The 26,705-nt window shown below is 54.1% G+C and overlaps 1 protein-coding gene across 1 annotated transcript in view; it reads right to left on the bottom strand.

The window, feature by feature from the left end:
- Positions 1-432: 432 nt before the first annotated feature.
- CRAMP1 (cramped chromatin regulator homolog 1) overlaps positions 433-26,705 on the bottom strand; it is a 41,268-nt gene continuing 14,995 nt past the window's right edge. The window contains exons 3-15 of the mRNA XM_048494180.1: positions 20,411-21,679; positions 19,388-19,562; positions 18,189-18,367; positions 16,163-16,237; positions 15,279-15,360; positions 14,681-14,785; positions 13,784-13,962; positions 12,143-12,223; positions 9,850-10,088; positions 8,462-8,484; positions 8,004-8,168; positions 7,101-7,246; positions 433-6,017 (exon numbers count right to left, since the gene is read on the bottom strand). Coding sequence (XP_048350137.1) covers positions 5,847-6,017; positions 7,101-7,246; positions 8,004-8,168; positions 8,462-8,484; positions 9,850-10,088; positions 12,143-12,223; positions 13,784-13,962; positions 14,681-14,785; positions 15,279-15,360; positions 16,163-16,237; positions 18,189-18,367; positions 19,388-19,562; positions 20,411-21,679 — 2,889 coding nt within the window. The 3' untranslated portion in view covers positions 433-5,846. The remainder of the gene's footprint in view (positions 6,018-7,100; positions 7,247-8,003; positions 8,169-8,461; positions 8,485-9,849; positions 10,089-12,142; positions 12,224-13,783; positions 13,963-14,680; positions 14,786-15,278; positions 15,361-16,162; positions 16,238-18,188; positions 18,368-19,387; positions 19,563-20,410; positions 21,680-26,705) is intronic.

The following is a 26,705-nucleotide window of genomic DNA, read 5'->3' as shown; positions in this document are numbered from 1 at the left end:
GTTACTTTTATACATACACACACGCTTGCACAATTCACACACGCTTACATAGACTATACTTTTATATTTAAAATGTTACACACACACTCCACACACATATATACACCTGCACAACTTACACACACGTACATAAGTTATCCTCTTGGCCACTGCACTATTGTTAAAGCATCCAATTCAAAGACTGCAACCGACTGCGTTGTTTGTTCTGAACAGAGAAGTCTTCAAAACATGCCATACGAACAAAGGAGACACGAATGGTTGAAGTCTGCAGACTTCTCAAACCAGCTCTCCTGTTACACAAGCCATATTTTGATTAGGCAACATATACAGAAAATTCTGAAAGCCAATTCTTGCCTCTCTTATTCCACAAGGGGAGTCTTATTCCCAGTGAGAAGACCATGTTTAGACAGTGACAAACAGCACATCCATGAATTAGACCAAGGATTAGTATGTATTTATGCACAATCATAAAAACAGCTTTACAAGTTGAATTGGAAATTTAAAACAAAGGAAGTTTTTTTAACAGCTTTTGTATATTTATATTAAATAACCCAAACACCTCCCCCCCACAAGTTGATAAAGAATAAATAATATAGTTTACAATATGGTACAAAAAAATCAGTAAGGACAAGCATTCCAGCTTTATACATACACTATATATGTTTAACTTTATTATCTATAAAACAAATTCACATCTCAAAACAAGCCAAAAACCTTAGATGATATGGCTTAACTATTATTAAAAGAAACAGCGACAGAGCCCGCTGCAAGTTGCAAGAGGGTTATCCCATTCTGGCAACTCGCGAATAACTCGTCGCTGTATTCCTTGCAAACGTTTTCACTCTTTAGCGTATACAGTTCACTGTGAAGTCGGGAGAAAATCTGGAAAGGGTTTGGGGGAAACCAAAGTGTAGTTTGTTCTTCACAAATGCCTCTGATGTGTGTATCTGTGTGTTTAAAAAAGAAAACTAAGCACGACCACCCTAAAAACACAACGCAAAACCCCCAGAAAGGATCCATCAGAGCAGCAGCCAAGACTTATCCCAGGAGACACAATGTGATCCAAGGTATTTAAAACTTGCTGGAGAGAAGAAATCCAAACCAGGGGATAAACGCTGACTAAAGCATGCTGTCATAGGCACAGTTACATCCCTTGAAGTTCATTTAAGTCAATGAGTGTAACTCTGCTTAGGAAGGCACTATAAAATAGTATGGGGGGAGGAAAAATACCTCTTATTTTGTGTCGCCATGGGGTTCCACTCATGAGAAAATTGTTCCTGCATAATTTCATTTCCTTTCAATGGCACCTGTGCTGCTGGAATTCTTGAAGTCTTTATCTCCTACCAGTTACAGAAACGCAGTAAAGTGATGTACAAACCAAGTGGATCCGTCACTACCCTACACAGCCACTCCAGAAATGAGGCTGATCCACCCTCTGGCTTGTGGTCCTTTTAAATGTCACACGACAGGCTACTACCACAAGTACGTGATTGCCACTGCTCTGATCCACAGGACCAAAGGAAAAATTTGCCATCCCTCCACGCAAATTCTGAAATAGATCAATTTACTACGCTCTCGTCAGTCAATCGTGCCATGTCAACAGAACGCCAAGGCAGATGCTTTTCAGAAATCGCTAATGGGTCAACGTGGAATGAGGCCATTGGAAAATTTCGCTTAGAAGCAACCCTGTCCACAGGTCACTCAGAACTTGCATGAAATGTACCCAGCGACAAAACACTCAAAAATGTTCCTTCCCGATTCCTAGTACAATTCAAGCTGCCCCCAAAAACTGCCTTCGAAGAGGCTAGCTGGTCTTCTACACGGCGCTAGAATCAAATGGACAAAGGAACCCAACATTACTGCATGGTCAGAGTTAGCATTTGTTTTTGAACAATGAGGGCTACGTACCTGGAACCAAAATAAAATCCAAACGCTACATGTGAGAGAGACAAAAGGCCAATTAAAGATTGTGAAAACCTACTGTGAAAAAGGTTGTGAAAAAAAAAATCAGAGACCAAGGATGTGGTTATTGATAGCTTGGAGGAAACGGGTCGTTCTAATATATGGGAACCCAAAACATTTGAAACAGCAGGATCTGCTCAACAGACATCGCTATTTAGTGCTGATCCAGCAGTCACTTGGCTGTTTCCAAACTTTGTCTTAATTTTTCTGATGCTCCAGCCATACTCCAAGTGTCCAGCCTAATCTGCTGCCTTCATGATGCATAAAAATAGCCATGACAACTTTCTATCTCATTGAATTAGGGGGCTGGTGGTGGAATGGGTGTTTGTCAGCACATGAGGGACGGAGACCTGATAAGCAGGACGCCATTAAAGAGCAGGGAACAATCCAGAGACCACAGGGACAATCCAAAGACCCCATGGATCTGATAAGCAGGACGCCATTAAAGAGCAGGGAACAATCCAGAGACCACACGGACAATCCAGAAACCCCATGGATCTGATAAGCAGGACGCCATTAAAGAGCAGGGAACAATCCAGACACCCCACATATATTTGGTCATTGACCGTAAATAAAGTGTTCTATTCAGACACCCCACGGACCCACCTTTGCTCCCTGCAAAAGTCATCATTTTATAAAAGGGGGCCTATGAACGCAAGAAGGTCAGAGGAGGTAAAATACAAACGTAATTGCATTTTATTATCCTTGAAGACCCCTCCAATCTGCGGAGGGGAATCTGCTGGTGGTCCCTGGCCCCAAGGATGTCCAGCTGGCATCAGCACAGACTAGGAGGCTTTTATAGCCCCGGCCTGGTGGGATGCACTCCCTAATGACATCTGGGCCTTGTGGAATCTGTCTCAGTACCACAGGTCCTGTAAAGCGGAGTTATTCCGCCAGGCCTTTTCTGTCGGGCCAGCTGGGCACCCCTTTTGGTAACACCGTCCCATCGCCTTCGCCTGGGTGCGACATGCGTGTCTTCTCCTTCGTGTAGCCAGACAGGTTGTTATGCCAACTTGTTATTAGCTGATTTTGATGTTCATATTTTTGTATTGTTTTTATACTATTGCATTTTTTATTATGTCCATATATGTAAGCAGCCTCGGGTCCCTTGGGAGATTGGAGGGGTAGAAAGGCAAATATATAAAATAATGACCAATGAAAGGGTACGATCCAATTTCCAATGGAACAAGGACTTCTCTGCTCAAGGATCTCCAGGAATAGCCATGTCCCACAGCCAGAAGTCCCAGTGGAAATACCACACTGATTCCAATCCAAAACCAGCAAGTGACACCTTCATTTTTTTCCTTTCTTTTTCTGCATTGCCAACCTGTAACTATCACCGAGGGTATCAACATTAACTACTTTTGAACGCTCCTCATAAAACCTGAAGCTGCCCCGAAATGGAAACAGAAAAGGTTTGTTTTAAAACAACCACATGCCAAAGATGTCTCCTCTGCTAAGAAAGCTGGAATGACAAAACACCAGAAACACCGGATCTGCTTTAAAGGCGCAGGCAAAACCCGACAGCCAGGCGCAGCAATAATTTTTCAACATAGTGATAATCTCGGCCACGTTGCCAAATGCATACCCAAAACTTGGAAAAGCAACGCCCCTACACGCGCACGAGGTTTCTGATATCCTCTCAACAATGGACGTGTTTTTCTGGCACCCAGGTACTCCACACCGAAAAGAACCATCTGCTTGTTTTTTAAAAAACACACACAGGAAAACCGCTGGAGCTGTGTGCAGCACTTATGTGCCACTGGACCGCCGTTATGACCTGCAGCGCTGAGAAATTTATGTGGACGGGAATAAGACAGTGTGTGTGTGTGTGTGTGTGTGTGTGTGTGTGTGTGTGTGTGTGTGTGTGTGTGTGTGTGTGTGTGTGTGTGTGTGTGTGTGTGTGTGTGTGTGTGCGCCCGTGTGCCCGTGTGTTCACATGTGATTATGACAGCATTCCACGAAAAAAAACAACCGTGTGACAGGAAGGAACAACAATCTCAAGCCAAGGGGTCGTGCTAAAAGGATAATCAAACAAATCCTGGCGCAGTTTTGAGCTTCTCAACCTCCTTTACCTATGAAAGCTGAGATTGCTAAGAACTTCCCAGCCAAGTGATGAGCAAGTGGGCGAACGTATGAAAAGCCACACAACTTCCCAGCCCGGAAAGGTTTCCTAATGCCAAACTGAATTCGACATTCAGGAAGAGTGCGTTTCTTATTTTTAAGGGCTGGAGGGGTGGAGTGGGGGGTGGGGGAGTCCCAAAAATCAAGGAGCTGCTAGCGACTGGCAGTGGTTTTTGGACCCCCCTCTAATTGGGATAGTCAATTCTGGTGACAGCCCTTCCCTCCTGTTATGCTACAGGGTGAGTCTAAGGAGAACTACGCTCTTCTGTGCTCATGCTGTCAACGGCCTCCACTTAGGATTGCGCTGTTCAAACTCCCGATGCTGCATGCCCCAATCAAATGCTTGAGGAAACCCACATGGCAGCCAGAGGGCATCCCTAGGGCACAGTACATATTCCGCAAACCAAGTCCTATTCATAGTGACAAGAGGGTTTCACAAACCGCACACAAACAGCAATCCATATCGCTGCAGCTGAGGAGCTGAACAGCGGCTAGATGGTCAAGAGGGGTGGCGGGGCACACGCACATACACACAATCTCCTGCTATGTGGTGAGAGACACAGGGAGAAAATAAAAACACATTTTAATTTAGTCTGTCTATTGGGACTGGAGACTGGCATTAAATGTCCATTGGGATTATCTACTGGGACTGGGAACCAGGCATCTGTTGGGACAGGATTCCAGGTATCAGCAAGCCCACGTGTCCAGGTGGAAGCAAGGGTGTTTTGGACCCACCAGGTGACAGCTGCAAGTGCACAAGCAAGATAGGCAGGAGAAGCAAATTAAAGCAGGCCCAGAGCTCACAGTTTTTGCATCTGAAAACCACGTCACCTCTCCCGTCACAGGAAAGAGTACAGGTTTTTCTGTTTGTTTTTAAAAGGTGGATTTGAAACCGATGGCTGAACCTTGTGCGGAGCCGAAATCACTGGGCTTAGACAGAAGTAACTCTGCACAGGTGTGCATTGAGAGACGATGAGCACTTAGGGAAATAAAAAATAAGGAAGGGGGGGTGTGGATAACTGGGACCATAACCGAAGCCCCTTCGCAAAGTTTCCAGCCCTCAAGAGAAAACTGCAATACGCAAGCCCTTTGGTGAAGGAGCAGTCTGGGAGAAAGACAGACAAAAGAAACAACGTTCAAAGACTCCTCAGCAAGCGACCCCAGCCCTTGAAAACGGCAACCGACACGGGCTTCCCGTGCCACACTGGAATGTCGATGAACTTTACAGCGAAGGAGAAAGAACTCTGGCAAAAGCGTGGCAGGACTAACAGCCACCTGTTATGGAAAGTGCAAAAAATATTGATTTGACCGGACCGGTCAACCGTGCCAACTGTGACCGACTTGAGAAACGATGAGTTATTTTAAACACACACATACACTCCCCACTCCCCACCATGTGGATACCACAATAAAGAGTTTTGGTTTACTAAAATTTGTTTTTGTTTTTAAAAAGGTATCTTGTCGATTCTGCTGCCCAGACCATTTTGGACCGCCAGTCCGGGTCCGTTGTGTAAACTCTGCTTAATCCCCAGCTTACAATGTGTTAAACTTCCATTAATACTGCTCCCGGTTGTGTTGTTCCTAGCATATTGCACATTCCAGGAACGGTAGATGCGCGAAGATGCTGCTGCTCTTCGCATGAGGCACGCTCCCGCCAGAGCTACCCAAGGTTTTCGAGCTGCATAGCTAGGCCGCCGGCCCCTCCTCTCTAGGTTCAGAGTCAGTCCAATGGTCTCCACCAGCCAGCTGGTTGAAAGAGCTCACTGCGAGAGGTCGCCGATGGGAGGGCCGCCACTGGCTCCTCCCCCTCCGTCAAAGAGGATTTCTCGGCGGGTTGGTTCAGGCATGGACAGCTCCTGGGCGAGGTCATTGAAACGCGAGATGTAATCAATACTGTTCTCGTTCATCATGCAAGCCAGCTGGGAATCTACCTGCAAAGGGAGAGCAAAGGGAATGTTGCATGCACCAATGGCAATGATTTTTAGTGGTCAGAAGCAAAGTAGTGGTCAGAAGCAAAGATATGATTGAAGTCTATAAAATTATGCATGGGGTAGAAAATGTTGACAGAGAGAAATTTTTGTCTCTTTCTCACAATACTAGAACCAGGGGGCAGGCATTGAAAATGCTGGGGGGAAGAATTAGGACTAATAAAAGGAAACACTTCTTCACGCAACGTGTGATTGGTGTTTGGAATATGCTGCCACAGGAGGTGGTGATGGCCACTAACCTGGATTGCTTTAAAAAGGGCTTGGACAGATTTATGGAGGAGAAGTCGATGCATGGCTCCCAATCTTGATCCTCTTTGATCTGAGATTGCAAATGCCTTAACAGACCAGGTGCTAGGGGGCAACAGCCGCAGAAGGCCATTGCTTTCACCTCCTGCATGTGAGCTCCCAAAGGCACCTGGTGGGCCACTGCGAGTAGCAGAGAGCTGGACTAGACGGACTCTGGTCTGATCCAGCTGGCTTGTTCTTATGTTCTTATGTAAAGTACAAGCTCTGGCAGGGAGTACTCTAGGCAGTGTTGCGTCAGAGACGCAAGATCATGGGCTTAGGATTCCCTGCCCCAGGGAACTGGGTATGTTTAGTCTGGAAAAGCAAAGGTTAAGGGGTGAAATGATAGCCATGTGTAAATATTTGAAAGGGTGTCATGTTGAAGAGGGAGCAAGCTGGTTTTCTGCTGCTCCAAAGACTGGGACAAGGAACAATGGATTCAAAGTGCAGGAAAAGAGATTCCACCTAAACGTTAGGAAGAACTTCCTGACGGTAAAGGCTGTTCAACAGCAGAATAGGCTGCCTTGGAGTGTGGTGGAGTCTTTGGAGGTTTTTAAACAGAGGCTGGATGGCCAACTGCCAGAAGTACTTTGTGTGTTCCTGCATGGCAGGGGGTTGAACCGGATGGCTCTTGATTCTATGCTTCTAGGTAGCCTTTTGTAACATTAGCCTGATGAAGGGTCCCGTCGGGCATTTCTGCAGATGCCGGACACCAACCGTGACACTGACCATGAGACGTACCTCGGCAACATCGGCTATAGAACGAGACACGAAGGAGTCCCGGGAGTTCCCATCCAGCAAACTCGGTCCCAACAAGGAGGTGCTGCCCGTGGTACCCAGGGAGTTTGGCAGCATCTTCCGGCCCTTCTCTGGGGAAAGGAAGCTCGCTGCAAAGCAAAACAGACGAAGAAGCAGCAGAAACGTTAGGTTTGTGAAAATGGGGGAAAGAGGAAAGATACAAGAAGAAGAAGAGTTTGGATTTATACCTCCCTTTTCTCTCTTGTAGGAGACTCAAAGAGGCTTACAATCGCCTTTTCCTCCTCCCCACCCCACAACAAACACCCTGAGAGGTCGGTGGGGCTGAGAGAGCTGCAAAGAACTGTGACTAGCCCAAGATCACCCAGTACGCAAGTTAATCTGGTTCACCAGATAAGCCTTCACAGCTCAAGTGGCAAAGCGGGAAATCAAACCTGGTTCTCCAGATTAGAATGCACCTGCTCTTAACCACTATGCCACCGCTGCTCCCAAGTAAGATCCTCTCCCTCCCTAAGCCCACCCTCCCCCCACGAATTCACCTTCCCGGAGTTAAGCAATTTCACTTAAACTATACCTGGTTCTATTCTAAACTCAAAGTTTAAATGCTCTTGTTCAGTTGTCTGGCTCTCAGGCCCCTTCCACACATGCAGAGTAATGCACTTTCAATCCACTTTCACAATTGTTTGCAAGGGGATTCTGCTTTTCCGCACAGTAAAATCCCGCTGCAAAGTGCACTGAAAGTGGATTGGAAGTGCATTGTTCCGCCTGTGCGGAAGGGGCCTCAGACAGCCTGAATAAGTGCTTTGGACAACAAGTGCCTAATGGGGAAAACAGAGATGCTTTTGAGCTGAGGGAGGCAGCACACATTTCCTAGACTGAGACACTCACAAAATAAGCTGCTGAGGGATGAGTCGGTGGAGTCGTTGGGGTACCACTGCGGGTCATGGGTGGGAGAGGCAATCCAGTTCTGCTGAGGGCTACTGGAAGGGGACGGAAGACTTTTGGAGGTGTCGCTGCCGTTCAGCTTCGCCGGAGACAGAGAAACATTTTCTCCTGTGAAAGCAAAGTACAAAAAGAAAGGGGACAAACTCAGTGACTGCTCCAATCAGACACAAGGCTGGAAGTTCTTAAAGTGGACAACAGGCATTTTGAAGTAGGTGACAGCGCCCGCTAGGGCAGAAAGGAGCTCTTCTCGATTTGTTCCAGCCAGGGATTCGGGGAGGCCTACACAGGAAGCGAAGTACCAGACTGCTCCCTTCCAATCCGCTCAACAACAGTAGCTGTTTGCCCTCCAAGATGGAAGCTTGTCAGGTAGTAGAACAACAAGGTGTGTTCTCCAGCCCTACTTGGCACCGCATCAAGGCCACACCTTGTTGGGCAGGGGGGAAGCAGCCTTTCATATACCTAACTGTCTTATGTTAATGGACCTTTTGTTCTTAATCACTGTGCTTGGAAACATAGTAAGTAGGCGACCTTGTCAAGGGAAGGGGGAGGAAGGAGTCTCTTGGCAGAAGACTATCGCTTGGCCTTGAGGCATTCGGAACTCCATAACAAAGCTTTTCACACCTTGTTGTTCTACTAATCTGTGGGAAGATGGGAGGGGGAGTTTGAGCGGGAAACCAAAAGGAATAAATATGTTTGCAAGAAGCCGGGATCCTCAGATCTGGCTTCCTGCCCCTTGAGTCTCCGCGAACAACCCAATAAAGGCTTCTGATTTTATATCCAGAGTCCAAATTATTGACCGTTTGTCTAAAGGCAGCTGACAGCTGCTGACAACCGATCAGGGGACTCTTTCTTTGCTCTGCCTTTCCCACTGTTCTTCCTGTGGAGTGACACAGTTTGTAGTCTCTGGGCAACCTTAAAAAGCTGCCCACCTTGGCACTCATTATTACCCTCCTTCAGCCAAGCTCTGTTTGATTTTCTTCCCAATAGATTGCAGACAATTCAAATATTCAGAGGACCCACGTGGTACAGTCCTTGGCAGGTCTGTTTATATGAGGGACTGCTTACAAGCTAGCATTTCGTTGCCTCTTTTCAGCTTTTCTTCCCTGCAAGATTCCCAGGAGTAGGATCTACCCCAGGGGCGACCAATTCTGACCCTCCAGATGTTCATGGACTACGATTCCCATCAGCTTTAGGGACCGATGGGGATTGTAGTTCATGAACATCTTGAAGGCCTGAGTTAGACACCCCTCATCTACCCCATTAGAAGAAGAATTTGGACTTATACCCCAGGGATTTGGGGTATACTTATACCCTTTCTCTCCTGTAAAGATACTCAAGGTGGATTACAAGCTCCTTTCCCTTCCTCTTGTGAGGTAGGAGGGACTGACGGAGCCCAAGATCACCCAGCAGGAATGTAGGAGTGCGGAAATAAATCTGGTTCCCCAGATAAGCCTCTGCCACTCAGGTGGAGGAGCGGGGAATCAAACCCGGTTCTCCAGATTAGAATCCACCTGCTATTAGCCACTACACCACGCGGGATCTACAGACAAAATGATTAAGATGGAATTCTATCAAAAATACATAGAGTGATCAGCAAGTCAGAAGAGCGACAAGGAGTCAGTCAAGTGTTTTAAATGCGCAGCTTCCCTTCAAGTGAACATTCTTCCACGGAAATTCCTCAAGGGAGAAGAGGAGTCCCCAAAGCAGAGCCGTGTGTCAGCTGATCTCCGTGCAGCCGAGTTTTCTCACTCCGCGAGCCATTCGGACGCTGGCCGCAGCTCTCTTCTACCGTAGATCACGACCAGAGCTGATCGCGATTTCGATGATCGAGTCACTGATCTGAGTGGCAGGCTCTCCCTGAGACAGCACGTCCTCAGGCGGCCCGGGAAGAGAGATATCCAAGAGGGCAGAGACGTTAGGGGGAGAAAGACGGCTGGTGGATGCTTCCAAGGAGGAAAGTGGAGGAGCGGGGAGGCCGTTCTGGAGCGTGGTTTTTGGAAGGTCAGGCAGAGAAAGAACTGGCGTTCCCTGTTAAAGAAGCAACACGCAGAGGTTGGTACACATTTTTTGATGCTGCTGCAATGGTGCTTTTCTGTTAAAGCTCAGAAGCTCCTGCCAAGCTGGGAGCTGGAAGTTTTGCCCAAGCCTCTCTGACAATCCCTTCCCCCCCGTCCAGTCCTATCTATCTATCTATCTATCTATCTATCTATCTATCTATCTATCTATCTATCTATCTATCTATCTATCTATCTATCTATCTATCTATCTATCTATCTATCTATCTATCTATCTATCTATCTATCTATCTATCTATTATTTATTTATTATTATTATTTATTTAATTTAATATACCGCCCCATCCCCGAAGGGCTCTGGGTGGTGTACAACATAAAACCATAAAATCATCATAATGTAGCTTCCATAAATACAGTTAAAACCAGCAATTACTTCCTAAGATAGGCATCGCACAGAGACCTTATTTAACTTAAACTTAACTTAATTCTCCCAAAAAAGGAGGAGTGGGGAGACAATGGGTCTTGATGGTATTAAGAACCCATGAGATGGAATGGGGGGGCACACTCAGCAGCTGGCCTCTCCAAAGGCCCGGTGGAACAACTCAGTCTTACAGGCCCTGTGGAAATCGCCAAGGTCCCGCAGGGCCCGGACAGCTGGAGGGAGAGTGTTCCACCAGGCAGGGGCCAGAGCCGTAAAGGCCCTGGCCCAAGTGGAGGCCAGCCGCATCATTGAGGGGCCAGGGATCTCCAGTAGGTTGGCCTCTGCCGAACGCAGAGGTCGAACCAGGACATATGGGGTAATGCGGTCCCGAAGGTACGAGGGTCCCAGGCCGCGTAAGGCCTTAAAGGTCAAAACCCACACTTTGAAGATGATTCGGAATTCAACTGGGAGCCAATCTAGACAGGGTCGTTTTGATAGATGAGGACGGCAACGAGGCAAGACTCCAATGAGCTGGGCATGGTCCGAACTGTGCTTAGTGCTGTACTGAAAGACCAGTGAAACTTTGGCCTTTGATCTGCTTGCATCTGCTTTTGGGCTGGGGATCTGTCACTCAAAAGTCCTTCCCACTTAAGGCTGAAGCTAAAACCAGGTCCCCTGGATCAGAGTTCAGTCCAGAAGAGGCACAGCAGAAATTTCTGAAAAGACTCTTCAGTACTTCTGGCACAGGCCTCAAGGAAAACGAATGATGGTTTTTGACATCCAGTGGGGGTTTGGTTGGTTTTTGGTCACCAGACTGTCCTTCCGTTCCACCGCCACTTTTAATAGTTCTATCCTGGCTGAAATCATCCTAAGTTTTTGTTGGTTTGTTAGCTTGCTGTCAGCTCGCAGCCAACTTATCGCTAACCCTGTAGGGTTTTCAAGACAAGACACGTTCAGAGGTGGTTGGCCACGGCCTACCTCCTTATCATGACCCTGGAATTCCTTGGTGGCCTCCCATTCAAATACTTCTCAGGGCCAACCCTGCCTAGTTTCTGTGATTTGATAAGATCAGCCCAGCCTATCAGCCTATACCTGGCTCCCTCTTAATCGTATTGCATTTCTCCCTCTCTCTTCTGTGGCTGCTTTTATCTGATTTTCTTCATCTAGTGTTTGATTTTTAAGAACATCTGCCACAATACTGATATTTATACAGAAAGTGTCAGAACATGTGTTTAGATGAGCAAAATCTAAATGACAGCTGGACCCTCCTTCTAGCAGGTGCCGTGTGCAAATTAGGACTGAGTGCACAGCTTGTACCGTGTGCAAAACCTGATAAGGTAAGGGCACCTGATTGGTACCACTTTTGTATATAGATAGCACAGACAGCAGAGTGGGTCTGGCGAAGCACTTTGTCAGTAGATAGCAATGAACAGAACTGGACGGGTGACTGTGTGTCTGTCAGTTATTGTCTACATTGCGTCCTGCAAGGTGGTCTACTCCGAGTAAATCCGCTGCTTCAACAGAAAGGCAGGGTATAACTGACATCAATCAACGCATATAATACAAACCTTTCCGTGCATCCTCAGGTAAAGCAGGACGTCACAAATCAGTAAAAGGGGGTTCGGCTCAACAAACTCATACTGTACCTGGAAACTATCCGGGATTGCCTCTTGATCAGGCTGTGCTGGGAGACCCATGAAAGGAACCCGACATTCAGTGCTCGAGCCCTGGGGGGAAAAGCCAGCCAAGAACACTCAGGACACATTCAAAGAGTGCCACCTTTTTAGGAAAAAGCTGTGACTGGTCTGCCACCTTCTGACTGGAACAGCCTCTTTGCATAGGAAAATCTGGTGGAAGTAAGCAAACTCTGCCAAATACTGGGCATTTTACTCCTAATTTAGAAGGAGAGTTTGGATTTATATCTCCCCTTTCTCTCCTGTAAGGAGACTCAAAGGGGCTTACAAACTCCTTTCCCTTCCCCCCTCACAACAAACACCCTGTGAGGTAGATGGGGCTGAGAGAGCTCCGAAGAACTATGACTTGCCCAAGGTCACACAGCTGGCATGTGTTGGAGTGTACAAGCTAATCTGGTTCCCAAGAAAAGCCTCCACAGCTCAAGTGGCAGAGCGGGGAATCAAACCCGGTTCTCCAAATTAGAGGGCACCTGTTCTAAGCCACTACACCACGCTGGCTTTATTTGGGCTTTATTTGCCACCTGTGTTTGCTTTGATGATCTCCCCAACCACCATGCTGCCCAAACTCTGAAAAACCCCAAGTGCCACAACGCAAGGAAGAGGAGACAGTTTGGGCTGATAGGATCAGGACGCAGATTAGAGGAACCCAGCTCCAGGATCCTCTTTGCGTTTTCAACAGATGCAGCTTTCAGATTTTCAGGAATACCCTGCCCATGGATCTGTCAGCTTATTGAGAAGCAAGCCTTTATTGGCATAGACAACAGTACAACAATAATAAAAAACTGATTAAAAAGCATATACAATACAGGTCGAAGGAAATCTACTGGCGTTTAGTAATTTCCAGGAGAAAGTCTGCCACTATCATACAGAGAGAAGGATCAGGGTTGTCCAACAAGTAGTGTAATCTAATTAAATCGGGGAGATGGGGTAAATGTAAAGGAGTAAGATTCACATACTTGGATCTGATTTCCTTGAATCTGAGACAGTGTAGTAATTGGTGGGCCAGAGATTCAACTGAGCCATCGTTACATGGGCACAATCTTTTAGCCTTTTCTTGCTTATTAAATCTGCCATGTAACAAGGCAGAAGGCATAACATTAAACCTGGCGAGCATTATGGCTCTCCTTTTTAACAGGGTTATTTGAGCTTATTGCTCAAATGGCTATCACCAAATAGTTGGCGGGGTAATGAAACAGCACACGTGTCTGGATGAGACAATCTCACACAGGGGATTAGAATGGCAACGCGGTGTTGACACGAAGAGAGCAGGTACAGAAACAAAGCGATGTAGTTGGGAAGGCCAGGTCGGTCAGATTTGTAGGAGGGTCAGGGGAGCCACTGCTATGTATAGTGAATATCAGTTCTGGCAATAGCCAGTTGAGAAATCCATTGCAATTTCTCTATCAATAAACTCAGATTTCGTTAACCCTCAAGTCTGCTTCATTTGGAGAGAATGTGGGCGTGACAGAGGGGTAGAAAGGAGGCAACAGGGAAAACTGGACCCCGAGTTCAAATTTCACTGAGCGTACGCATGTTCACCTGGTTAAAAGTGCTAAAAACTATTCGGAAGAACTGAAGAGGAAAATAACTAACCATGACAGAAGCCACAGCGCCTCCGTTTTGATGCCCCACTGTGGAGTCTTGCCCTGTGACCACTCCAGTCACGGCATCTGGAGACAACGGGGAAACACCTGATAAGCCTTCAGCATCCAGGATGGGCAAAGGGCTACCTGGGATAATACCAGCACTTTGGGCTGCCAGATCGATCGTACCTTTGAACAGAATAGGGAAAGCGTTAGAGGGACCTCACTATCAGCAGTTCCAACAGCAAAACAGTAGACATTCGCCTTGTCCCCTACGCTCCCGTGTGAAAGCTAACGGGAAGCAGAAGAAGAGTTGGGGGTTATACCCTACTTTTTCTCTCTACCTTCACAGAGTCTCAGTGGCTCACGAGCTCCTTCCCTTTCTCACCTTCCCTTTCTCGCCTTTCTCTCTCTGAGCCCTTCGGGGAAGGGTGGTCTGTAAATTTAATAAAATAACATAAACAAAAGACACCTTGTGAGGCAGGTGGGGCTGAGAGAGTTCTCAATGAACTGTGGCTACCCTAAGGTCACGCAGCAGGCTTCTTGTGAATGAGTGGGGAAAACAAACCCAGTTCACCAGATCAAAGTCCACTGCTCGAATGGAAGAGCAGGGGATCAAACCCGGTTCTTCAGATTAGAAGTCACTGTTTTTAACCACTACATCAATACTGGGTCCCTGTGCAGGTCCTATGACTCTTGGCATAGCCTTTTGGGCGGTCAAAGAGGACACCTCTGTCCTTTTTCACCAGCAACACAAAGATCCTATTTGTCATTCAGAGCAAGAAACACTAGAAGCGGAGCAAGACAGGGGAATGCAGTCAGAGGTCCCCCTTGGCTTCACAGCAAGCATATCACTTCATGCTAACCGCACTGCCTCTAGGTTTCCCCTTTCCAACGAGAAACATACTGGACAGATGATTGGCGGCTTGTGCTGGAAGAGCCTTGGGAATGATGGGGCGGGACACAGCTGCTTTAGTAAGTGAAGAGTGGATTGGCCGGAAAGATCCTCTTCCTGCAAATCAAAAAAAATTCTTGTTAGGAGCTGCTGTGGAAAGGCTTTGAAGAACCTTCAACAGATTATAGAAAAAGAAGAAGAAAAAGAAGGAGGAGGAGGAGGAGGAGGAAAAGGATAAGTTTGGATTTATATCCCACCATCTTTCTTTCCTGTAAAGGGACTTACAAGCTCCTTTCCCTTCCTCTCCCCACAACAGTCACCTTGTGAGGTAGATGGGGCTGAGAGAGCTCCGAAGAACTGGGACTTGCCCAAGATCACCCAGCAGGAATGTAGGCGTGTGGAAACACATCTGGTTCACCAGATAAGCCTCTGTCACTCAGGTGGAGGAGTGGGGAATCAAACCCGGTTCTCCCGATTAGAATCCACCAGCTCTTAATCACTACATCACGTTGGCTCTTATAGCCACACACAGGTACTGCGCCAAGGTGAGCTCTCGAGTATGATCCTCTGAAAACACCCAGTACTGAGTACGTACCCAGTGGAGCCTTACCTGTTACTGAGGAGTTGGACAAGATGGAGAAGGAACAGACATGCTGGGAAGGGTTGCCAGATGGCCTGGGGAGCAGAGTTCTCTGAGCAAGAAAACAAAGCAAAAGCCCTTTAAAAACTTGCAAGTTAAAAAACAACCCTATCAAGAATGCTACCCTTTATGTGTTCCATCACACAATAACACGGTCTGACCTATCTGCTGTTACAAAGAAGAACTTGAAAACAGTACAGAAGAGGGAAAATAAGATAATTAAGGGACTGGAGCTGTTTTCCTACGAGGAAAGGTTGAAGAGCTAGGGAATTCTCAGGTGGGAGGGCAACTAAGATGGGGGAAGATAAGAGAGTTTGGGCTCAAATGCTGGGCTCAAATGGACTGTCGGTCTGATCTAGTGGTGCTCTTAAGAGAAACATCTTTGGCTGCCTTTCAGAGCCTTGTTTGCAAGTACAAAGCAAAGGTCCTTTAAAAACTTGTTTGCAAGTACAAAGCAAAGGCCCTCTAAACCTGCGCCAAAACTGTCCCGACAGTGGTGTGACCCCAGAATCCAATGTGAAAACATAAATGAAGTCACATAAGCTGGTTTCCTCAGCAGTTTCTTGTTGCCTGTTGCGGTTGATCAGACACACTTCTCTGCCCTATGCACATTCCAGCTCTTTGAAAGATGCTGGTCTTTAAGAGGGCAGAAGTACCGGAGAAAGGTGCTCCGCAGGGAAGGATTGTGTGCCTCTGCAACACAAAAAGGAAACTGTACAAAGGGAAAATAACCCTGAGAATCCAAGCAACAGGGGAAACCAGTTTGCCTCCTGAAAGAGGAGGCCCTGCAAAGTCCATTCATAAACCCCATTCAGTACCCAGAGCATAAATTCCACTTAGTCATTTTCTCTGACCTGGACCACGAGCGGTTTCCGCAGGTGTCTGTTACGCAATTTCTTTGGCTTTGGCAAAAAGAAATCAGACTGCATCTGAAAAGAAACCGACAAAAACACCTTTTGAAGAAGCGACGACACCTTCTTGCTCACTGCTCAGGACAGATGAAAAGGAATCACTTTTTCACTCAATAAGGGGGCTGGCATAGAATCTGGGAGACCCAGGTTCGAATCCTCACTCATGCCATGAAAGCTCACTGGCTGACCTTGGGTCAGCCGCCAACCTCGCAGGGTTGCGCGCTACTGCTGAGAGGAGAAGGCTGTGTTGGGTCCCCATTGGGGACAAATGAATCAAATAAACAAACAAATCAATCACTAACTGTTTCCATCTTTTCTATTCTGGTTGGGCCTGATCTACCGATGCCATCGCGGGCCCTGCCTATTCCCTCCCTCTTTTGGCCTTAGTTTGGGCGCCTGTTTTAAACAACTTTTGTTTTAAAAAACTTTTGTTGTTTTAATCTATATTGCTGCATAGGTTTTAAGGGGTTTAAGTTTTATGCTGTTGACTTGCTGTTCGTTAGAACAGCCGTATTGTGAGCCGCCTCGAGCCCTTCGGGGATGAGGCGGCCTATAAGTCTAATTAATTAATTAAGTAATTAATAATCAACTTGTGAATTCACAAATCACTACACTTTGTACAGTCAGCTGAGGTGCAACTGAGAACATTGCATGCTTCCGGATTAGCATTTAGTCCCAAACGAATATCAGAAATGTCATTCATTCTTATGTGCTGGCTTTGTCAAAACCATTATTTTGTGCATTTACTGACCATGGAAGCATTGATGATTCATTTCTAGATGGGGGGGGGGGGGAAGCAAGGCTAGGTAGGCGCTAGGACCCAGGCGGAGCATTCTACAACAACGAAGGTCCAGTATGTGGTGGAGGAATATACAAACTTACTAACATCTTCATGGGGCACAGCACAATTCAGTTGACTTTAAAGCAGGGGTGAGGGAGATCTATGGGGGAGAGGACCCTCAATTGCTGATCACAACACTGACAAAAGTGTCTTTAAAATTACTTGTTTCAAAACAGAGAAAATTTGTCGTATAAGGCTGTTCCCTGCCTCCATAGTGCTCCCCAAAATTTCTTCACACGGGGAGAGAAATGAAGTGTTTTATCCCTCCAAAGCGTAACATCTTTAAGCCTTAAGCACTTCAACCTCACCTCAGATTTTGAAAGCTGCAGAAATTACAAAATCAGAACGCTAGAAACAGTGGTGGGATCCAAAAATTTTGGTAACAGGTTCCCATGGTGGTGGGATTCAAACTGTGGCAATAGCGCCAATGGGGCTGGGCGGGGCACGACAGGGGCATGGCCGGGCATTCCTGGGCGTGGCTGTGGCAAGGATGCAGCCGCTGCGCCGGTCTTTGGGTGGGAAACGAATGCACGCAGGCACAGGCTGCCACGCACGCCGGTGTACCTCCTGCTAGATGCTTCAAGTTCTGCGCGCTACTGCTGAGAGGAGGGGCGTAACTAAGGCAAAAATCACGTGGCAAAATCACCAATTAGTAACCCCCTCACGGCACACACAAATAATTAGTAACCTACTCTCGGGAACCTGTGAGAACCTGCTGGATCCCACCTCTGGCTAGAAAATGGTGTCGTGACTCCAAAGAAGAAGTGGTGTTGAATTTATATCCCCCCTTTCTCTCCTGTAGGAGATTCAAAGGGGCTTACAATCTCCTTTCCCTTCCCCCCCTCACAACAAACACCCTCTGAGGTGGGTGGGGCTGAGAGAGCTCTGAAGAACTGTGACTAGCCCAAGGTCACCCAGCTGGCATCTGTTGGAGTGTACAAACTAATCTGGTTCACCAGATAAGCCTCCACAGCTCAAGTGGCAGAGCAGGGAATCAAACCCGGTTCTCCAGATTAGAGTGCACCTGTTCTTAACTACTGCACCACACTGCTTTTAACCACCACACCCTTGCCCAGCCTCCCAGCCTTATAGCAGCTGCGCTGACTTGTGGCCTTCAGAGTCACTTACACTGATAGTATCCAAGTGCTGCCGGATGCTCAGCTCCATTTCTTTGCTGGGCAAGAAGGGCTTCCCATGCCTGCTGTTGGGCGGGAGAGTCGTGGGGACGGCAAAGAGGCCGCAGTCGGCATCAGAGCCTCCAGAACTGGTAGGGCCAGCCAAGAGGGATCTAGAGGGGTTTCTCAAACCTGCAAGAACATTAAAATATTGGCAATAAGTGAGGAACCAGAGCTTCTGCCATTAAGCTTTTCAGGGATTGACACAGTGGTTACAGGCACCTGTAGAGAAAAAACCACAAATTAAACACGACGGGTGAATGGAGAGGAAGTGGTATAGTATAATTCGATCTCACCAGATCTCAGAAGCTAAGCCGGATCGGCGTTTGGAAGGGAGACCTCCAGGGAAGTTTCTGCAGAGGAAGGCAATGGCAAACCACCTCTGCTGAATCGCTTAGGGGTCACAATCAGCTGGCTGTGACTTGACAGCTCTTTACAGATACAATGGACAAATTAATAGGGGGCCTGATGCGCCAAGGCAACCCAGCATGGCTGAGACTTGACTGTGATGCGGCAGCCAAGAAAGCCAATGCGATTCTGGGCTGTATCAATAGGAGTACGGTGTCAAGATGGAGGGCTATAACTGTACCTCTCTATTCTGCATCGGTTAGACTTCACCTGGAATACTGTGAACAGTTCTGGGCACCACAATTCAAGAAGGACATTGACCAGCTGGAACGGGTCCAGAGGAGGGCGACCAAAATGGTGAAAGGTCTGGAGTCCATGCCCTACCAGGAGAGACTTAGGGAACTGGGTATGTTTCATTTGGTGAAGAGAAGGTTAAGAGTGACATGATAGCCCTGTTTCGATATTTTGATGTCAACTTGGTGAGGGAGCAAGCTTGTTTTCTGCGGCCTCAGAGACTCGGACCAAGAGTCATAGGTTCAAGGGGAAGGAAAAGAGATTCCACCTAAACATCAGGAAAAACTTCCTGACTGTCAGGGCTGTTCAAAAGTGGAATGCACTGCCTTGGAGTGTGGCGGAGTCTCCTTCTTTGGAGGTTTTTTAACAGAGGCTGGGTGGCCATCTGTCAGGAGTGCTGTGATTGTGTGTTCCTGCATGGCAGGGGGTTGGACTTGATGGCCCTTTTTGGGGACTCTTCCAACTCTACGATTCTATGATTCTTGCTCTTCTTCTCCACGACTCACTCACCTGAAGGGCTGGACACGGCGCCAGGAGAAAAGGTCTTGCCGCGAAGGGCAGGCTGGTTGCGTGCACAGCCCGGACTTCTGGTGCTAATGGCAATCACCTTCCCGGGAGGGGTCAGCGTGTGCTCCTCTTGTGCGGGCTTGATAGGAGATGTCGCTGCAGTGCTAGTTTCTGGCGCCTGAAAAAGAGCGGAGGTCTGAATCCCGACGGCTGTGCTAGGGACAGAGCACACAGAAGTGGAAGAGCAAAGCCGGTCCCCTGAAGTTCTGCCTTCTTGGCACACCCCCAACAGGAGTTCCATAGAACTTCGGCCCCTTCCGCACATACAGAATAATGCACTTTCAATCCACTTTCACAATTGTTTGCAAGTGGATTTTGCTATTCTGCACAGTGAAATTCAGCTTCAAAGTGCATTGAAAGTGGATTGAAAGTGCATTATTCTGCATGTGCGGAAGGGGCCTTAGGCATCAGTGGGGTCTTACATGAACAGGAGCTACACTGGAAAAGTTATCAGGCAGCACCTGGTGTTTTCTGCCAACACTGGTTACAGAGATGCCCCGGGAGGATTGCAAATGAATAAAACTATCTACTTTTTGGGCTGAAAAGGCACCCAGGATCAAAGCCTGCAGAGCCAACGTCCTGGGGCGACCTTCAGCAAACAGAGGCAGGGAGGATCCCTTCAGCTGCACACAAAATGTTGGGTGAAAACTGAGGGTGAAACTGGCTAGAGAGCTTAGCAGTCGGGTGGGAAAAATGGGACTCCTGAGCTCTGCATTCCACACAGCCAGGGAGGGGACGTCTTGCAGGTGTCTGTGGGGGGGGAAAGTGCATTTTAAAGCATTCCCAAAATAGGATGGTTTGAGCAGAAATAAGGCCTTATGAAGACGTCTTTTGTCTCATCCTCAAGACGCCTTATTTGTGCTGTCCTGAATGAACCGAGGTTCTGCTCACAATCCCAGTTTGTACCTCCACAGTAGTACCTCACTGAGAAAAATATGTCCGAAAACCTCACGCACGCATCCTTACCGGTTTGGGGTTCACTTCAGTGGCGATGAGTCGTAAGAGGCAGTTGAGGAGTTTCTGTTTGTGAAAGGTGGCTGAGGGAGGAGCAGATTTCACTTCGGACGCCTGCTCCCCGGGTTCCCGGGTTCCCGGCCCCAAGACAGACAGCCAATCGTATTCTAGCTGCAGCTTGTTCGGTTTGCCCATCATGAGGTAGACTTCAGCCAAGGTAAGGCTCTCGGAGTTCCGCAGGCTCCATCCCTCCTCTCGGACCTGGTGCGCGAGGCGGCTCGGGTCGTCCTTGAGAGACTTGGCGACTGATTGTCCCTGAGGTGGCGGCGGCGGCGGCAGTGAGGTGCTGAGCTTCTCCTGAGAGTCTTCCATTACTGCATCCGACAGCTCCTTACCACTTGTTTCCGCCTGGGGTCCGCAGCAGGGGAGGGCCTGAGTTTCAGATTGGGAGGGGCCGCACGTGGGCGACACCACCTGGTCTCTCACCGGCTGGGCCGAGTCAAGATTGCCAGCCTCTGAACTCCCGGATGAAAGACTCCCGGCCGGGACACTCCCCGGCACGGCCGAGTCTTTCCCGTTCGCTCTGTCCGTGCAAAGACACTTCTCGGGGACAATAAGGTCCTGGCAAGACTTCATGTACCGAGGAAATGGGTCAAGCAAGGACAGTTCCTCCAGATCGGGGATAGGGCCGCAATCGCAGCTGGTGTTGCTGGACGGCAACGTGGCGGTCACTTCAGTGACCGATGGCTCGCTATTCTCGGTACAGTGAACTGTGGAAACCGGTTTCTCGAGAGGCTCGCCTGGCTCCTGAAGTCGGACAGGCGGCTTCTCAAGACAGTTTGAGACGCTGAGACTCGTGGAGACTCCTTCGACAGCCCCGGCCTCTGGAGAGCCGTCGTCGGCATTCGCCGTGGCATCAAACGAGGACTGGGTGTTTTTGCTTGCTTCTGTAGTGCTCTCTGCCCTGGCCCCGCCCTTGCCCTCGGCCCCCCGTGGGTATTTGACCTGCCCCCGGGCCGTCCCCTGACCGCTCTGTATGCCTAGAATCTGGGCTGGAGGCAACATGTGAGAGTCCTTCGTGTTCTGCTTGCACCGGCCGGACTCCTGCCAGTGGACGGTGCAGAACGCTTTGGAGTGTACGACTCTGGCAACCCCTGGCAGTGGGGTCAGGGAACAGTTCTCTCCGGGGAAGAGATGTAGCGCAATCTTCTCTTCGGAACAGCTGCCGCTTGTTTCAGAATCCCTGGAGTCTTGTAGCTGCCTTTCTGCTAGTGTTTTACGCTGAGTATGGGGTGTTGAGGAATAATAATATTAATAATAATAATACACCAGCGTAGTGTAGTGGTTAAGAGCAGGTGGATTCTAATCTGGAGAACCGGGTTTGATTCCCCACTCCTCCACTTGAGTGGGAGAGGCTTATCTGGTGAACCAGATTAGTTTGTGCACTCCTACATACCTGCTGGGTGACCTTGGGCTAGTCACAGGTCTCTCTGAACTTTCTCAGCCCCACCTACCTCACAAGGTGTCTGTTGTGGGGAGAGGAAGGGAAAGGAGCTTGTAAGCCACCTTGAGTCTCCTTACAGGAGGGAAAGGGGGGGATATAAATCCAAAATCATCTTCTTCTAAAACAGGGGTAGGCAAACTTTACCACCCAAAGAGCCATTTGGACCTGTTTTCCATGGCCCCGAAGATCTACCGAGCCAGAGAGGCGGCTCCGCAACGAGCCGCCTCCAGTTTGGTCCCTCCACTCACCTTTCCTTCCAGTGCTGGGAGGAAGGGCGCCAAGCAGGGAAACCCCCTCTGCCCGATGGAGCGTGGGGGCAGAGGGGGATGGTGTCTGCGGCCTGCCCAGTGCCGCCGCCTCTTGCACTGTGGGAGGCAGCAGTGCCGGTCAGGGAAACCCCCTCTGCCCGATGAAGCAGGCAGCTGCCTGCTCCATGGGGCAGAGGAGGGATGGCGGCTGCTCTGGAGGGACATGCCCATGCTACCCTCCGACCTCCAACCCTCCAGAGAAGCGCTGGAAGGAGAGGTAAGTGGCGGGGACACGAAAAGCAGCGCCCTCACGCATGGAACCGCTTCCGGTTCGGCCCCTCCACTCACCTTTCCTTCCAGCACTGCTCTGAAGGGCTGGAGGGACACGGCCACGCTACCCTCCGACCTCCAGGCCACGTGGAGCCGCGGCATGGAGCTCTGGAGCCGCGGGTTGCAGACCCCTGTTCTAAAACAATCACTTCAGAACACGTGAACGTATGAAACTGGCACACAGCGAGTCAGACCACAGCATCATGGGTACTATGACCAGCAACGGCTTTCCGTGGTCTCAAGTAGATCTCTTTCATGCCACATCTGCTACCTGGTTCTCAACTGAACCTGGGAACACCTGCACACAAAGAAGATGCTCTGACACTTCCCCCTGTGACACACCTCTGAAGATACACCTGTGATACACCTCTGAAGATGCCAGCCACAGAAGCAGGAGAAACGTTAGGAACAAGGTCCGCCAGACCACGGCCACACAGCCCGGAAAACCCACCACAAACAGATGTATTTGTTACAAACTAAAATCAATGGAAGACTTGGGTGCCAATTTTAAACAACTCTTTACATTGGTCTCAGTCATAAAAGTGTTACAATTGCTATTTGTAGCCTGGTAGCCAAACACTGTATTACTGTATTGCTTCTGATCACCGAAGAAGGGCAACTGGACAAAAACGGGTCTGTTTTTAAAGGTCCAAAAAGTGTCTTATGGGACCCTTCGGTATATTGTGTTTGTGATATTGTGTGCATAAGACATGCCATTACGGGCCTTTTACAACCACAGATTATTTTAATTTGTACTAAACACATATGTAGTTTTGATATCCAGCAGTTTTATACTGAGTAGCCCCTCGACCAGGGGTCTGCAACCTGCGGCTCTCCAGATGTTCATGGACTACAATTCCCATCAGCTCCTGCCATGGGGGGGGGTGGGGGGGGGGGGGGGTGGGGGGGGGGGGGGGTGGGGGGGGGGGGGGGTGGGGGGGGGGGGGGGTGGGGGGGGGGGGGGGTGGGGGGGGGGGGGGGTGGGGGGGGGGGGGGGTGGGGGGGGGGGGGGGTGGGGGGGGGGGGGGGTGGGGGGGGGGGGGGGTGGGGGGGGGGGGGGGTGGGGGGGGGGGGGGGTGGGGGGGGGGGGGGGTGGGGGGGGGGGGGGGTGGGGGGGGGGGGGGGTGGGGGGGGGGGGGGGTGGGGGGGGGGGGGGGTGGGGGGGGGGGGGGGTGGGGGGGGGGGGGGGTGGGGGGGGGGGGGGGTGGGGGGGGGGGGGGGTGGGGGGGGGGGGGGGTGGGGGGGGGGGGGGGTGGGGGGGGGGGGGGGTGGGGGGGGGGGGGGGTGGGGGGGGGGGGGGGTGGGGGGGGGGGGGGGTGGGGGGGGGGGGGGGTGGGGGGGGGGGGGGGTGGGGGGGGGGGGGGGTGGGGGGGGGGGGGGGTGGGGGGGGGGGGGGGTGGGGGGGGGGGGGGGTGGGGGGGGGGGGGGGTGGGGGGGGGGGGGGGTGGGGGGGGGGGGGGGTGGGGGGGGGGGGGGGTGGGGGGGGGGGGGGGTGGGGGGGGGGGGGGGTGGGGGGGGGGGGGGGTGGGGGGGGGGGGGGGTGGGGGGGGGGGGGGGTGGGGGGGGGGGGGGGTGGGGGGGGGGGGGGGTGGGGGGGGGGGGGGGTGGGGGGGGGGGGGGGTGGGGGGGGGGGGGGGTGGGGGGGGGGGGGGGTGGGGGGGGGGGGGGGTGGGGGGGGGGGGGGGTGGGGGGGGGGGGGGGTGGGGGGGGGGGGGGGTGGGGGGGGGGGGGGGTGGGGGGGGGGGGGGGTGGGGGGGGGGGGGGGTGGGGGGGGGGGGGGGTGGGGGGGGGGGGGGGTGGGGGGGGGGGGGGGTGGGGGGGGGGGGGGGTGGGGGGGGGGGGGGGTGGGGGGGGGGGGGGGTGGGGGGGGGGGGGGGTGGGGGGGGGGGGGGGTGGGGGGGGGGGGGGGTGGGGGGGGGGGGGGGTGGGGGGGGGGGGGGGTGGGGGGGGGGGGGGGTGGGGGGGGGGGGGGGTGGGGGGGGGGGGGGGTGGGGGGGGGGGGGGGTGGGGGGGGGGGGGGGTGGGGGGGGGGGGGGGTGGGGGGGGGGGGGGGTGGGGGGGGGGGGGGGTGGGGGGGGGGGGGGGTGGGGGGGGGGGGGGGTGGGGGGGGGGGGGGGTGGGGGGGGGGGGGGGTGGGGGGGGGGGGGGGTGGGGGGGGGGGGGGGTGGGGGGGGGGGGGGGTGGGGGGGGGGGGGGGTGGGGGGGGGGGGGGGTGGGGGGGGGGGGGGGTGGGGGGGGGGGGGGGTGGGGGGGGGGGGGGGTGGGGGGGGGGGGGGGTGGGGGGGGGGGGGGGTGGGGGGGGGGGGGGGTGGGGGGGGGGGGGGGTGGGGGGGGGGGGGGGTGGGGGGGGGGGGGGGTGGGGGGGGGGGGGGGTGGGGGGGGGGGGGGGTGGGGGGGGGGGGGGGTGGGGGGGGGGGGGGGTGGGGGGGGGGGGGGGTGGGGGGGGGGGGGGGTGGGGGGGGGGGGGGGTGGGGGGGGGGGGGGGTGGGGGGGGGGGGGGGTGGGGGGGGGGGGGGGTGGGGGGGGGGGGGGGTGGGGGGGGGGGGGGGTGGGGGGGGGGGGGGGTGGGGGGGGGGGGGGGTGGGGGGGGGGGGGGGTGGGGGGGGGGGGGGGTGGGGGGGGGGGGGGGTGGGGGGGGGGGGGGGTGGGGGGGGGGGGGGGTGGGGGGGGGGGGGGGTGGGGGGGGGGGGGGGTGGGGGGGGGGGGGGGTGGGGGGGGGGGGGGGTGGGGGGGGGGGGGGGTGGGGGGGGGGGGGGGTGGGGGGGGGGGGGGGTGGGGGGGGGGGGGGGTGGGGGGGGGGGGGGGTGGGGGGGGGGGGGGGTGGGGGGGGGGGGGGGTGGGGGGGGGGGGGGGTGGGGGGGGGGGGGGGTGGGGGGGGGGGGGGGTGGGGGGGGGGGGGGGTGGGGGGGGGGGGGGGTGGGGGGGGGGGGGGGTGGGGGGGGGGGGGGGTGGGGGGGGGGGGGGGTGGGGGGGGGGGGGGGTGGGGGGGGGGGGGGGTGGGGGGGGGGGGGGGTGGGGGGGGGGGGGGGTGGGGGGGGGGGGGGGTGGGGGGGGGGGGGGGTGGGGGGGGGGGGGGGTGGGGGGGGGGGGGGGTGGGGGGGGGGGGGGGTGGGGGGGGGGGGGGGTGGGGGGGGGGGGGGGTGGGGGGGGGGGGGGGTGGGGGGGGGGGGGGGTGGGGGGGGGGGGGGGTGGGGGGGGGGGGGGGTGGGGGGGGGGGGGGGTGGGGGGGGGGGGGGGTGGGGGGGGGGGGGGGTGGGGGGGGGGGGGGGTGGGGGGGGGGGGGGGTGGGGGGGGGGGGGGGTGGGGGGGGGGGGGGGTGGGGGGGGGGGGGGGTGGGGGGGGGGGGGGGTGGGGGGGGGGGGGGGTGGGGGGGGGGGGGGGTGGGGGGGGGGGGGGGTGGGGGGGGGGGGGGGTGGGGGGGGGGGGGGGTGGGGGGGGGGGGGGGTGGGGGGGGGGGGGGGTGGGGGGGGGGGGGGGTGGGGGGGGGGGGGGGTGGGGGGGGGGGGGGGTGGGGGGGGGGGGGGGTGGGGGGGGGGGGGGGTGGGGGGGGGGGGGGGTGGGGGGGGGGGGGGGTGGGGGGGGGGGGGGGTGGGGGGGGGGGGGGGTGGGGGGGGGGGGGGGTGGGGGGGGGGGGGGGTGGGGGGGGGGGGGGGTGGGGGGGGGGGGGGGTGGGGGGGGGGGGGGGTGGGGGGGGGGGGGGGTGGGGGGGGGGGGGGGTGGGGGGGGGGGGGGGTGGGGGGGGGGGGGGGTGGGGGGGGGGGGGGGTGGGGGGGGGGGGGGGTGGGGGGGGGGGGGGGTGGGGGGGGGGGGGGGTGGGGGGGGGGGGGGGTGGGGGGGGGGGGGGGTGGGGGGGGGGGGGGGTGGGGGGGGGGGGGGGTGGGGGGGGGGGGGGGTGGGGGGGGGGGGGGGTGGGGGGGGGGGGGGGTGGGGGGGGGGGGGGGTGGGGGGGGGGGGGGGTGGGGGGGGGGGGGGGTGGGGGGGGGGGGGGGTGGGGGGGGGGGGGGGTGGGGGGGGGGGGGGGTGGGGGGGGGGGGGGGTGGGGGGGGGGGGGGGTGGGGGGGGGGGGGGGTGGGGGGGGGGGGGGGTGGGGGGGGGGGGGGGTGGGGGGGGGGGGGGGTGGGGGGGGGGGGGGGTGGGGGGGGGGGGGGGTGGGGGGGGGGGGGGGTGGGGGGGGGGGGGGGTGGGGGGGGGGGGGGGTGGGGGGGGGGGGGGGTGGGGGGGGGGG

This window comes from Sphaerodactylus townsendi, linkage group LG04 (genome assembly GCF_021028975.2).
Source record: "Sphaerodactylus townsendi isolate TG3544 linkage group LG04, MPM_Stown_v2.3, whole genome shotgun sequence".
NCBI classification, from domain to species: Eukaryota; Metazoa; Chordata; class Lepidosauria; order Squamata; family Sphaerodactylidae; genus Sphaerodactylus; species Sphaerodactylus townsendi.
Note: the sequence above shows the minus strand (reverse complement) of the source record. Positions and strands in the feature narration are given on the sequence as shown.